The sequence below is a fragment of the Oncorhynchus mykiss genome, chromosome 12, assembly GCF_013265735.2.
Source record: "Oncorhynchus mykiss isolate Arlee chromosome 12, USDA_OmykA_1.1, whole genome shotgun sequence".
Lineage (NCBI taxonomy): Eukaryota > Metazoa > Chordata > Actinopteri > Salmoniformes > Salmonidae > Oncorhynchus > Oncorhynchus mykiss.
The window spans coordinates 47,700,241-47,715,395 of record NC_048576.1 but is presented as its reverse complement, the minus strand read 5'-3'; the positions used below and the strand labels follow the sequence as shown (position 1 = coordinate 47,715,395).

Below are 15,155 nucleotides of genomic sequence, written 5' to 3'. Positions count from 1 at the left end.
GTATTAATTCATCATAATAGCACATCAATCACACATGTTGTATGTCATATCAATTACATGTATCTTAACTCTATAGATCAGTTAGTTACTCACTGTCTAGAGATTTACTAAATGCCATTATTGCCATTCTCACAATGAGTTGCATAAATACAACATTGACAGCCGGTTTACCTAACACAGATAAAGACTATTTCTAGACTTAAAAGCATGCTCAATAGAGAATCTCCATTTAAAATGCTTTTTCTTCTAAAACAAGGCATAATCTGCCCTAAATTAACACTCTGACTGATATGTATTTGACACATTATTTGAGCTTCTTCAATTTGATGGCTTGCTCCCCAGGAACAACACTGATATAGGAGAAGAAGAGCTCATCTTGAATTGGGGAAATACAGAGGTACATTTTAAAAGAAGAAGTCAGTATGACTTGGGACTAGCACGCCACTGGACTCCAGACAACATTTCCTGTTTACAGTTACTACCAAAACAATGTCTCTCTATCTCAATATGTACATTCATCTGTTGCAAAAAAGAAAAACACCCATTAGCCAAACTTAAGACAGCTTGAAGATACTGTAAAATAGTTGACAGAGGTGAAGAATTATAGGTATGACTTTTGAAAACTGATACATACCCTGCCTACATACCCAAGGATGGTATTGGACATTTGGGCATGAGATAACCTTTTATCTTAGTTTATTAGAGATCGTGACCCTATGAGCCTTGAAGGATGAATTGGGACTCCAGAGAATGAAATGACTCTGGTGTCTGATTGAAAACAAAGATTAAGAATTTGGCCTCAATCCATCACTTTTTGTTTTATTTATTTGCCACACTTATTTTTTTTTAATCCTTCTTAGATTACTGTAGCTGATTTGACCAGTGACGTTCCATTTGCTTCATAGCGAACATGCTCGTAGTGAACATGTGAATGAAACGGGGATGCTGCTGGATTTAAGCTGATGTTGTATCTACATGTGAATATAGCTGCATTATCTGAAACCTGTGCATACTGTAATTGTGTATTTAGTCAACTGAACCAATGCAACTTGGTGCCGTGTGTGCACCAAATAGCTATCAGTTTAATGGTTTACTCATTTTAACTAAGTAATCCTTAATTCCACTGTGGCTTTACTGGATAGTGGGAAACCATACCACTTTGTAGTGTTTTCATACACGTGAGGGGAAAAAAATTAAAAAAGAAAGTCTTAACTTCCTATTGTTGATCATTTATCTAAAGAAAGTTCAACCTAGATCAATGCCTTGGGATCACTTTGTCCTTTGATTCGAGTAGGCCACTAAACGGCTGTTTGGAGCACAATGCAAACAATGGAACATTCAAAGGTTGTGTCCCAAATGGCACTCTATGACCAATATAGTGCACTACTTTTGACCAGAAAAGTAGTGAACTATATAGGGAATAGAGTGCCATTAGGGATGGAGGCCTACTGTAACTGCTTCCTCCATTCTGGATGATCCCTCCCTTCTGGATGTAAACAACTAATCACAATGTACAGAATTGATACGTTACGGTCTTCCAAATGTTATTATCTCCATTGAACAAGCCAACAGGGAGATTCTAAATGCAGTCCATTACTGTATTCTTGGGAGATTAGATGATATTCTGGCTGCGTCTCGAATGGCACCCTAATTTCCTACGTACAGTGAGCTCCAAAAGTATTGGGACAGTGACAAATGTTTTGTTGTTTTGGCTCTATACTCCAGCACTTTGGATTTGAAATGATACAATAACTATGAGATTAAAGTGAAGACTGTCAGCTTTAATTTGACGGTATTTTCTTTTCTTATCGGGTGAACCATTTAGAAATTACAGCACCTTTTGTACATAGTCCCCCCATTTTAAGGGACCATAGGTATTGGGACAAATTCACTTATGTGCATTAAAGTAGTAAAATGTTAAGTATTATCGCAGTGCTAGAGGCGTCACTACAGATCCGGGTTCGATCCCGGGCTGTATCGCAACCGGCCGTGATCGGGAGTCCCATAGGGTGACGCACAATTGGCCCAGTGTCGTCTGGGTTAGGGGAGGGTTTGGCTGGGGGAGCTTTACTTGGCTCATCGCGCTCTAGTAACTCCTTGTGGTGGACCGGGCACCTGCAGGCTGACCTCGGTTATCAATTGAACCTTGTTTCCTCCGACGCATTGGTGCGGCTGGCTTCCGGGTTAAGCGGGCGGGTGTTAAGATTCGTGGTTAGGCGGGCCATGTTTCGGAGGACCCCTGATTGGACCTTCGCCTTCCGAGCCCATTGGGGAGTTGCAGTGATGAGACAATGTCGAAATTGGGGAGAAAGGGGGGTAAAATACAACAACAACAAAAAATTGTAAGAATAATATTAATAATAAGTTCAGTATTTGGTCCCATATTCATAGCATGCAATGACTACATCAAGCTTGTGAATCTACAAATTTGTTAGATGCATTTGCTGTTTTATTGTTTCAGATTGTTTTGTGTCATTTTGGAGTCAATTTTATTGTAAATAAGAATAGAATATGTTTCTAAACACTTCTACATGAATATGGAATAGCTAATCCTGAATGAATTGTGAATAATGATGAGTGATAAAGTTAAACGTACAAATATCATACCCCCAAGACATGCTAACGTCTCACCATAACAATAACAGGGGAGGTTAGCATTTTTGGGGGGTATGATATTTATGCCTCTAACTTTTTCCCTCATCATTATTCATGAATCAATCAGGAGGATCCGTAATCATGGTAGCATCCAGATTAGTGTAGAAGTGTTTAGAAACATATTATATTCTTATTTACAATAAAAATGACAATACATTATCTACCATTAATTTCTATTGGGCACAAAATAATCTGAAACACAACTAAAACAAACAGCAAATGCATCCAACAAATGTGTAGAGTCACAAGCTTGATGTAGTGATTGCATGCTATGAATATGGGACCAAATACTAAACTTTTGACTACTTTAATACACATATCGGTCAATTTGTCCCAATTATTTTGGTCCCCTAAAAATCGGGGTTCTATGTACAAAAAGTGCTGTAATTTATAAAAGGTTCACCCGATATGGATGAAAATACCTTCAAATTAAAGCTGACAGTCTGCACTCAAACCCGTAGACATTGTATAAATTCAAATCCAAAGTGCTGGAGTACAGATCCAAAACAACAACAAAAAATGGTCACTGTCCCAATACTTTTGGAGCTCACTGTGTATTGTGCGCTACTTTTGGCCAGGGCTCTACCCCTGGTCTAAAGTAGTGCACCATTTTGAATGCAGACTCTGTCTTTGGGAGAACATTATTTTGATGTGACTAATGTGGAATGTAAGACTTGGGGATTGACATTTCATGGGCAAAGTGTAGGGCTGGCCTCTGGTCAGTGAAACTGAAGCTACAAATTGTCATTGGATATTGTATATGGCCTTTTTCAGATAGGAAACACTTCGTACCCTTAATGCTGTAATGATTTCTGAGATTGAGTCATTAAATGTTAACAATGTGGGCAAAGGATTATGGTGTTTTATTTCATGTGGACATATTTTCTGACGTGTTAAGCATTTATTAATGTCGTGTGCAGACTACGTACTGAGCAGCTGACCAATTACGTAAGGCTTTAGCTCTGGGTTAACTGAGATTAGGCCTTTATTGAACACCCATTTAAAATTTTCTCACTCACAAATAAATCCTGTTTGTAGTTTTCTTACCTGCTGGACATGGGCACACACACACACACACACACACACACACACACACACACACACACACACACACACACACACACACAGCTCCCACTGGTGACTAATGGTGTCACAATAAACATTTGGCTCAGTTGTGGAAGTGATGTATCCTTCATGGGAAATTTGCCATGATAGAGGTTGTGAAGCCCAAAAAAGTGCAGCAAGAAATGTTGTGAAGGTGTTCAGAAATGTACTTCTAGAAGTGGGACCAGACAGAGTACAATACTGTACTCAAACACTAGGGGCAAAGTAGGCTGCTATTCATGATTTATGCACTTGGCCAATGTCACCAAGGATATGAAGTGAGCTAGATCACATGCAAAGGGGCAGTTTGGGCACTGCTCAGGTGGCTGACCAAAATAGTTCACAATTCAACTCTTGATGATATACAGAGGTAAAGTATTATCATATTACATGTTGAAATTGTATATTTTAGGTGTTCCTTTTTCACTATAGTTGAGTCAATTCTAAAAAACATCTAAATTAATTGACCAAATAATACATTGTCCATTATATATAATCATCCTTTATAATACATTATATTAGTCCCAATTAGTTTTAAGACCAGTTTTTGTGCAGTCAAGTCTAAATGTTTAGTTATTTAGTTAAATGTTTAATGCGGAGTGTGATATTTGTTTGTTTGTTTTTACAACAGGTTTAACTCACGACCCTCTCCATGCGAGTTTCCCCCCATGGTTTCCCAGAGGTTCCTTAATCCTAGCTATATGTAAATTACAGCCAATAGATGCTGTTGTTGAGTTGGACCGGGATTAGTGGAGGCGAATGAGTTTCAATTTTACTGGATTAGCTACAGAACAAAGAAACGGGACACACTCCACTGTTCAAGAAAATAGAAAAAACGGGGGAAATAGAAAAATAATCTCGGTGATAACGTTTTGCTAACAAATTTTGTGCAGTAATGCTTCAGATTACAAGGTTTCGAAACCCCGATATTAATGCTAGATTTTAGATGGGAATTCTACCCAGCAATTTCGGTTGGATTAAACGGGGAATAACCATATTCCGGGATTGACAGTGTAAAACAATTTAAACGTTGATGTTGGTAAGGTATGCATCATGTTATTGTAACATTTATCAACATTCAAACATAAAACCGTGTCTTTTGTATACACGTGACTTTTTATGACTGTACAAATTGTGAAATTACAGATTAGAATTCTGGGGGAGGAGATGGGCCAGCTCGATTGAACCTTCTCGCTATTTCCATAGCTAGCTAGCTAGATGCGGACAATGGTATGGGCTAAACTGTATGTTGTTATGTTGCTAAATTGTGTATTTGATATGTGTACAGCCAACCGAGCAACATAATTTCGCAGAATGATGTACGACGAGTCTTGGTTGGGTGTTCGCACGGATGGTTTAGCTAACGTTAGCAAGAAAGAGAATTTAGCTAGCTAGCCAGCCAGCTATCCGGTCATTGTTTTGTTGCCTGTTATTAGCTAAAACGGGTGGCATAATACATTTTGTGTGTTGAGTATAAATTAAGACATTTTTCAAGAGCACGTCAACCATTGTACTTTAGTGAAAGCTTACTGGTTAGCTACCTAGCCAGTTTAGCTAGCTAATTAAATTAGACTCAAGCGTTTTGTTCAATCTTGTCAACGTGATCTAGCGAGCTAGCAGGCAGCCCACATAGACATTGGTTGAAAAACACTTTCACAACTGTCGTGCAGTTTTCTCTTCCCAATCTCATCCACTATTTTTTGCATTGATACTAACTACTCTTCTGTAGCTAACGTTAGGTAATTAGACTACATAGCTAGCTAGGTAGCTACAGTCAGGATTCAAAACTCCCCATTGTAGCTAACCTGGAGTAGGGCGTGTAGCTAGCTAGTGTACTATAGCCAGCAGATTCTGACCCAATTGATGTTATGATTGTTTAAACTGAGCTGCACTGGGGTCGACGGTATTAATTGTTAGATTAAGACAATGCGGAGCAGGCACGAGATATAGGTCGGAAAACGTACCTGCAGGGATGGGATGTGCCACTGTTATGCAAATTTGACCTATATCCAAACTGATACATTAATACGATTGAAATACTGCTATTTTACTGGAAAACTGCCCTTGTTCTAGGGCTAGATTGTAGAAGCCACCACTGCCATTCCAGCCAATCAGCTCCTTTGTTGTGGAATGGCACACAATGGCTGCTGTGGGTACTGCTAGCTAGCACCAGGATGAAAAGGCAGCTTTCCAGAAAAAATAGCAGTCCGTTCAATCTTCCGTGTGTAACAGTTAGGATAATGGGACAAATCGGAGCACAATGCAATTTCTAATCACTGGATTGAGGTATGTTTTCGACCCAGTGCAGCTCAGTGTAAACAAGTGTAACGGTAGGGTCTTAATCTGCTGACTAGCTAGTTTACTATCATGTCATGAACATATCACTGAAGTTCACCTCAAACAAGCTTCACATGCAGTTTATCCAATGCATGCATTACCTGAGACATGATGTAAAAGCAGCTAGTTACAGTAACCTATGCCATGCCACAATTTTCTAAATTATATTAATTTAGTAGACACTCTTATCATACCTCTAATTGCTCCTGTAAATCGCTATGTGCCTGGCAGAGGACTTGTGGTTACTGGCCCAAAGATCCCGCTAGGCTACCTCAGTAAATGTTACAAGTAGGGATGTGACAAATGGACAATTTTACTTTAAGGATAGGATAGGACACATAGGATATTTAGGAATTTTTGGATTGTAAATTTAAAAATGTCCATAATATATCTGCATCAATAGTGGAATGATAGTGTTTCACAGTCTTACTTACCCACCAGTGTTGTGATATTCATCTATTGATTTCTCCCGCTGGTCTGGCATCTCAAAATGGGGAAAACTGTTTTGAGTTTGTTGTTGTCTAGGGGAATCGGGTCAAGTGGCCAGTGTAGAAAGCACTCTGTCATTTCCTGGTTGCTAAAACTTCTACACGGTTTGCTCAATTGCCATTTGCGTGAGAACATTGCTGTGAAATGTCTTTTTGTTTTCAATAACAAACAATATAGTTTTTACAGCTGTTTGAAGCTGGTGGACCAAAACTGAAAGTAAAAGGCTCGAGTCTCTGCCAAATTGCGCGGGGATGAGGGAGATTTGTTTTGAATGCAGCCTAGTGGTGTTGTAATTCACCGATCTTCCATTTAATGTTGAAACTTTAAAAAAAAATCTGTTTTCCTTTTAAACAACAAGAAAATAAACATACAATTCCACATCAATTCACAATGCAGAATAATGGTTATATTACATATGTATTAGAGGTCGACCGATTAATCCGAATGGACGATTAATTATGGCCGATTTCAAGTTTTCGTAACAATCGGTAATCAGCATTTTTGGACACCGATTATGGGCGATTACATTGCAGTCCATGAGGAGACTGCGTGGCAGGCTGACTATCTGGTATACGAGTGCAACAAGGAGCCAAGGTAAGTTGCTAGCTAGCATTAAACTTATCTTATAAAACAACAATCAATCTTAACATAATCACTAGTTAACCACACATGGTTGATATTACTAGTTTATCTAGCTTGTCCTGCGTTGCATATAATCGATGCGGTGCCTGAATTTATCATTGAATCACAGCCTACTTCACCAAACGGGTGATTTAATTAACGCATTAAGCGCATTTGCGAAAAAAAAGTATTGTCGTTGCACCAATGTGTACCTAACCATAAACATCAATGCCTTTCTTAAAATCAATACACAAGTATATATTTGTAAACCTGTATATTTAGTTAATATTGCCTGCTAATATGAATTTCTTTTAACTAGGGAAATTGTCACTCCTCTTGCGTTCTGTGCAAGTAGAGTATGGGTATATGCAGCAGTTTGGGCCGCCTGGCTTGTTGTGAACTGTGTGAAGACTATTTCTTCCTAACAAAGACTAATTAATTTGCCAGATTTGTACATAATTATGACATAACATTGAAGGTTGTGCAATGTAACAGCAATATTTAGACTTAGGGATGCCACGCATTAGATAAAATATGGAACGGTTCCGTATCTCACTGAAAGAATAAACGTTTTGTTTTCAATATAATATTTTTCCGAATCGACCATATTAATGACCTAAGGCTCGTATTTCTGTGTGTTATTATATTATAATTAAGTCTATGATTTGATAGAGCAGTCTGACTGAGCAGTGGTAGGTAGCAGCAGGCTCGTAAGCATTCATTCAAACAGCACTTTCCTGCATTTTCCAGCAGCTCTTCGCTGTGCTTCAAGCATTGCACTGTTTATTACTTCAAGCCTATCATCTCCCGAGATTAGGCTGGCAATACTAAAGTACCTATTAGAACATGCAATAGTCAAAGGTATATGAAATACAAATGGTATAGAGAGAAATAGTCCTATAATAACTACAGCCTAAAACTTCTTACCCGGGAATATTGAAGACTCATGTTAAAAGGAACCACCAGCTTTCATATGTTCTGAGCAAGGAACTTAAACGTTAGCTTTTTTACTTGGCACATATTGCACTTTTACTTTCTTCTCCAACACTTTGTTTTTGCATTATTTAAACCAAATTGAACATGTTTCATTATTTATTTGAGACTAAATTGATTTTATTGATGTATTATATTAAGTTAAAATAAGTGTTCATTCAGTATGGTTGTAATTGTCATTATTACAAATATATCTAAAAATCAGCCGATTAATCGGTATCGGCTTTTTTGGTCCTCCAATTATCGGTATCGGCTTTTCTTGGTCCTCCAATTATCAGTATCTGCGTTGAAAAATCTATTTATATATATTATATATAATATATTTGACCTTCTCAGGAGATAGTTTCGAAGTGCCACTGAACGTGCATATTACTTTTATTTTTGTATTTTATTTTACCAGGTATGTTGACTCAAGCTGACCACACAGCTCACATGCGTGAGCGCTGCAAAATACATTTACACATACATGTTATTCAATCATTGCACCCACCCTGACCGCGCGCCTCACGAGCGTCTGCGTGGCCAAGCGCTAAAATAGAAATAGGTTCTATTTGTGACGCTCAACGCGCTGTATGTCCAGCCTCTCCCATCTCCTCATTGGTTTTTAAGAGCATATACCCACGTGCCATCTCCTCATTGGTGTTTAGGAGCATATACCCACGTGGGTGATTGAAAGATGAACTGACGTCCACACTCCAGTCGGTTGTAGTAATGCATCGTAAAGATGGTTGCCAACCGCCATATGAAGTCCAAATAAGTAAAAAAGAAGCCTGAGGAAGGAGGAGAGATGACGAGAAAGGAATTCAGTTTACCGTTTTATTTGTGGATTAATTGTCGGAATAGAGGACCTTGTGCATTTCTGGTAAAATAACAACCCAATGTTGATATCCCAGGACAAATTAGCCAGCAACAGCAAGCTAGCTAAATTGCCATAAATGTTATTAATGCTTTTCGACCTGTCCCCAAATTAATATAATTGTTTCGGAGTCTATGATATTTCAATCTGCGTGTCGGTTTCGTGTCTGGTGTGGGTGTACAAAATCAACATGCATGTGTGCGTCGGTTTGGTCAGCATGTAAGAAGCAACCTTACTAGTTACCACAGTCAGAAAGTCATATACCCAGCTTCTTTCTACAATTTCTCTTCTTAAAATGTGATTTTAAACCTAACATTAATCACACTGATAACCTTGTGCCTATCCTTTAAATGAAGATCAAAGAACACATTTGTACTTTTTATGCATTTTTACGATATAGCCAATGTTGACATTGTGGCTGTGGTAGCTAGTGGAAACCTTACTGAAGCACGTTATTCCTACTACTCTCAATTGGCCTCCCCTTACTCACAGGGAACTTCTTAGGATCCCTCTCTCTGGACCCATCTTCCTCTACTACTCTCTTCACTGCCTCTTCATATGACACCTGTACTACTTGGGGGTATATAGTGCTACCATTTTACTCACATATGTACCTACATATTTTAGCTGTGCAACCTGGATTTTTTAAATTTAGATGCCCCAAGTAATAATTCTAGCTTTATTACCTCAAATATTTGTCATTGTGCTCCTAAATTTCTTTGTGTGCGCTTACAGCTTTCAACTTAGGTGCGCGTGTGCTCCTTGTAAAAAAATAAAAAGAGTCCAGCATAGAACCCTGCTACTCTGACCCTGGCAACCTTGACCTGTCTTTCTCTTGCTGGACACTTTTGATCTCCAGCAATATGGGTACCCCTACAGTTAACATGCACAGCTTTCCCCACTAATACTACATATTCCTTTGTCTCATGCCCTCCTGCACACTTCTCACATCTAGGAATCTCCCTCCTACACACTGCTGCATCATGACCATAAGATGAACCTGTGAACTGTGAACCTCAGTTGTTCCGTGTATTTGAACTAATCCAGAACTAGCTGGATCTCCAAACTGTATTCCCCTGCTCAGACGTAGCAATCATCAACCAATGTGTGCAACGTCATCGACTGCAGGTGGGCACCAGACTACTATACCATATGATGTGGTAAGCTGATACGTAAAATACTTATCCAGGTGTTATAAGATCTGGCATGCGTCAGCAATGCCTGAGCAGAGGAATGACTCATGGCTATGCCTATCCCACAACGCAGGCATAATAGCCTAGCTGATGCACATCTATAGCCTCTGGGATCATGCCTGGCATGCCAAAGATCAACATAATTCATTAAAAGTCATTGATCAGCACTGAGCCTAACAATTTAGATACAGTTGTGGTCTTCAAAACGTCTCCGGGCCGCAATGGCTTGTTAAGGGGTATAAGCAAGTGTTGTGTATCAATGGCAGCGAGTGCCACAAGCCTCTTAGTGCAAAACCAGCTCAGAAAACCCTTATACCCCTTCTGAGTACATTGTAGCCTAATAACTCTGGCTAAATAATGCTTGGGCAATTATTCAACAAGTAAAGGATCAGCTTAGCCCTCTGTAGCCTGCAGAGGTTTACATGACATGAAGGAAATAACAGTGCCGGCTTCCCGGGGGGACTCAAATGGGTTAGGATGTCATTAGCTGGAGCATTTAAGCATGGCAGCTAGAGCAGCATTTTATCATTTTAAGATCAGGGCGTTACTCTCATACCAGGGAAGTGTTCTGAAGTGTAGCCATACTGTTGTGGTTCTTTTTTGTTTCTTAGGTAGAGGCTAGTTTATCTCACAATCAAGGCACAGGCAAAACATTTTAGGTACTGTAGTCTGGTGGTATCATAAATGTTTTAAGACTAAGCTATATTTGGGCTACAGTCTGAAATGATTTGCTGTAAGGCAAGAGAGGCTACAATTGCAAATAGTTGAGTTGTTTTTGTTTTGTCCTTGCCAAAGGTCAAAGATGGCAATGTTTTTTTTAGAATAGCCCTTTTGTATTCCTATATATATATATATATATATATATATATATGTGTACTATACTATAAATTACCAAAGCAACAAACCTAAAGCTTTTTCAGTCACATGCACCTACATTAATAATTGTGTTTGACATCAACAAGTGAAATTGGAACCGGAACCATATTGGTTCATTTGCATTTTTCCATCTCAACATCAGTGGCTGTGTCAATTTCCATGCTCTTTGTTTTGACATTTGTACTTGTGACATTGCATTTGAAGTAGCCTAACCACTGCCAGCCAGAAAACACTTAATTTGAGTTCACTGGTGGTGGCTTTCTCTCGAACAAAATGACGGTGCCCCCCTTCTCAATTTTTCGTGTGCCTCTGCCTTAAAGATGGGAGTGAAAGAGGCCATCTATTTCGGTGGTGTAATAGTTTAAGGGGCTTATGTTTGCTGTTGGTTCAGGGGTCAGCCCTATTCAGACAGGCATATTGGTGCAGTTGAGACTGTCTCTCTCTCTCTGCCCTCCCTCACTGTCTATGGTTTGGGGCTGCCCTGAGAGGCTAGGATAATGACTCCCAGTGTCTGGAGAGATTAAAGGCCGGAGCTGCATTGTTCAAATGCCTCGAGATTAGTTTCCAAGGAGCAGATTGCTGTTGCCATGAGAACGCAGTGCCTGGAATTAGGATTGGGGGGGATTCTTCTTTTTATATGCCCCACTCTTTCCATCCCACTTTTATTTACCCTTTCTTTCCTTGACTTTCTATGGACACTGATTATATTGTCCAGTTAACATGTTTGTGATGAATGTTAGGCCTACTCCCCTGCAAATAGACTAATTGACCCTTTTCTAAGCCCCACCCCCTTGGTTACTGTTGAGCAAGAGCAACGTGAAGTTCATAGGTGCACATCAAATTTGGTGTCAGATGACAGCTGAGTCTATTTATTTTAAGACATACACTGTATACACTTTTTTTCAAAAATTGTCCATCCTAAAAATGTGGAATAAGTAAAGGCTTTGATTTCTGTTCAAACAGATGGAAAGGTGGTCTTAGAAAACATCTAGCAGGGAAAGTCTTAAAATGTATTAAACATACATCAAACCACAATTATGTTAAAAACCCTGGCAACTAATATCAACATTTTATATTGTTTTTCAGAAATTATTTTCCTTCTGTAAGTTAAAAAAAAATATGTAGCCTAGTGTCTTGTCAATGTGTTACCAAAAATCTACATATCTTTAAGATATTTTATAGTTTCTCTCCTTCATGAGGGAGGATAATGAAAGTTCACAAAAGTAACAAGTAAAGGTAGACCTACCAATTAGTTTGTGTTTTTGTGATAACAATTTGTTTTTTGATTTATTAAGTCATTAAAACAAGTCATTCTGTTAACAAATTGGTAACATAAACCCTTAAAAATCTGTAACAGAATTACTGCAACTGAACTGGCTACCATGGGAATTTATAGTAGTCACAAACCAGTTGGGTCACCTGCTACTATCCCCCCTTCCACTAGCATACTGTTATGCTCAGCACAATGTTTTCTTTCTGTTTCTGTCCTGTGGTGGTCAAAACGAGTGTGAAAAATGTCTGGACAACCGCTCCCCCTCTCTCTCCCCCTGTCTCTCTTCTATCTCACTCTCTCCAGTTAATGTCAGCTCTCTCTGTCTTTTACTGACACCTACCCATGAGCCCCCTCTCTTTCCATACTGTAACCAGCCCTCTCACCCACAGAGCACCGACCGACATCAGACGATGAGAAGTAGTTGAAATTTGATCAGTCAAAATCTGAACCAATCATAAACGACTGTTTCACAAGTTTGGACAGCAGAGTAAAGAAAAGTATAGTACTGTACAGTAGAGTTTAGAACAGTACAGTAACTCTACTGTGCTGTACTCTACTGTGCTGTACTCTACTGTGCTGTACTGTGATGTTCAAACTTATGAAGCAGACGTCTATGATTGGTACAATTTTGTTCCGGACCAACCACATTTGGTCTTGTAATAGCCAGTGTGTAGAATAATACCCAAACATGCAAAGGAGGCTAGGAAATGTTTCTACCTTCTGTGTACCTATTTAGGATACATCACCATGAAGAGAATGATATTCATAATTATGCATTTCTGTATAGTGTTTCTGTATCAGAGACCCATGATGTCATTCTGTTACCATCATTCTGTTACTGGGTGTTAATCCACTTCAGTTACTGTATTACAATAAACAAAATAGAGGTGTCATATCATAGCTGACACTCCATTCTTTCTACAGACATCTTTAAATTTGGAGTAGATATTTAAGAGTTTTTGGAAAATGTGGTCACATAAACGGAGGGAGATTTTACCATCATTCTGTTATCAAACTATACATCTGCACAGTTTTTCGAGTAAATGTGTTTGTTACATTTTCAGTGGAAATTGTTAAAAGTAATCAGTGTGAATAGAATTGTATGGTTTGTTTAACTTTGCAATCAATGGTTTTTGTTTGACATTCTTTTTAAAGTAAAAAATCGGAATATCAGCGTCATTGGAACATTGCCCTATGACAACTCGGACAACATTTTTCTGGGAAGCCCAATTCCCCGTTCAAACTAGTGTAGAAAAACCCTCAGAATGATTTCAGACTGTTTTTATTACTCGGTGAAAATAAAACACAAACTAACCTTTGCTAATCAGGAGCCTCTCGGATATGTTGTGGTGGACTGTTATAACAATTGCTTTACTGGAACCTGGTAAAAACATTTTCTTTAGTGTGGCTAGCCACTGGATGACTGAATGCACTGTCAGCATGTAGCTACTAACCACTTTTGGAGCTAATGAATGCTCTCAAATTATATCCTGATGTCGACAGCAGATGAGGGTTAAATACATAATATAGCAAACTTATCTAGCTAACATACATTTGGTGAAAACAAGGTATAGATAACTGGCTAACTAGCATTAGCAGCATTTTCAATGGTGGCCAGTGCAGCTAGCTAACAGTTTGTAACAGTTGCCATCCAATGGAGCACTGATTGATTGGGTGGGATTTAGAAAAGGGTCAATTATGAGTTCTCTCCTACACGGCTGTCCATTTTCCAAATGACATTGAACATTTAGGGCTGTTATGGCCCTGGAATTTTGGGTGACTGTTATTTGTCAGCCAAATGACTGCGGTCATTGCTATAAAATATGCACTTTTTCTCTTTTCCACCGCTCCTGAATGCGGGGGGGCTCAACTGAAGACTTGTTTGCTACAACACCTTGCTTGTTTCCACAAAGAACGAGAAAGTTTAATCACATTGTTACCATGGAAACGGACTCAACCACAGGAATGCCTGTCTATCCCATCCATAGATATCCATTGAGTGTACAAAACATTAGGAACTTGTTAAATCCACTTCAATCAGTGTAGATGGAGGAGAGGAGATGGGTTAAAGAAGGATTTTTAAGCCTTGAGACAATTGAGACATGGATTGTGTATGTGTGCCATTCAGAGGGTGAATGTGCAAGACAAAATATTTAAGTGCCTTTGAACGGGGTATGGTAGTAGGTGCCAGGTGGACCGGTTTGAATGTGTCAAGAACTGCAGCGCTGTTGGGTTTTTCACGCTCAACAGTTTCGTATGGGTATTAAGAATGGTCCACCACCCAAGGACATCCAGCCAACTTGACACAACTGTGGGAAGCGTTGGAGTCAACATGGGCCAGCATCCCTGTGGAACGCTTTCGACACCTTGTGGAGTCCATGCCCCGACGAATTGAGGCTGTTCTGAGGGGGAAAAAGGGGTGCAACTCAATATTAGGAAGGTGTTCCAAATGTTTTGTACACTCAGTGTAGCATGACCATACTATTTTTAAGGTCCCTGTCTTCAGTCAGATGTTCGTTTCACATACACAAAAAAGCATAAAGCATTTATGATGATCTTCATCTATAATCGCCTGTTACACGATTATACAATTTCCGTGCCAGCCCTAAATTCGAAATTAGGCCTAATCAGGAGCAAATGGAATTTGGGTACATTTTTCTTTCAATTCCTAGACAATTCCAACCTCTACAGTTATTTGCTGAGCTACCTTCTAAGGAGAGCAAATGAAGGATGAAGAGATTCAAATGAATATTCAGAG

The 15,155-nt window shown here is 39.1% G+C and overlaps 2 protein-coding genes across 13 annotated transcripts in view; both read left to right on the top strand.

Moving 5' to 3' along the window:
- LOC110537702 (CAP-Gly domain-containing linker protein 2) overlaps positions 1-2,386 on the top strand; it is a 78,021-nt gene extending 75,635 nt beyond the window's left edge. For all 5 annotated transcript variants that reach the window (XM_036937667.1, XM_021623950.2, XM_021623953.2 and 2 more), the window contains one exon: positions 343-2,386. In XM_036937667.1, the coding sequence (XP_036793562.1) occupies positions 343-354 (12 nt within the window). In that variant the 3' untranslated portion in view covers positions 355-2,386. The remainder of the gene's footprint in view (positions 1-342) is intronic.
- A 1,633-nt stretch (positions 2,387-4,019) lies between these two features.
- LOC110537701 (general transcription factor II-I repeat domain-containing protein 1) overlaps positions 4,020-15,155 on the top strand; it is a 48,333-nt gene continuing 37,197 nt past the window's right edge. For 3 of the 8 annotated variants that reach the window (XM_021623947.2, XM_036937666.1, XM_021623942.2), the window contains exon 1: positions 4,326-4,803. In XM_021623947.2, coding sequence (XP_021479622.2) covers positions 4,793-4,803 — 11 coding nt within the window. In that variant the 5' untranslated portion in view covers positions 4,326-4,792. Of the gene's footprint in view, positions 4,130-4,325; positions 4,804-4,905; positions 4,990-7,127; positions 7,180-15,155 lie in introns of those variants that run through there. The other 5 variants (XM_036937663.1, XM_036937665.1, XM_021623945.2 and 2 more) reach the window with 5 other exon arrangements.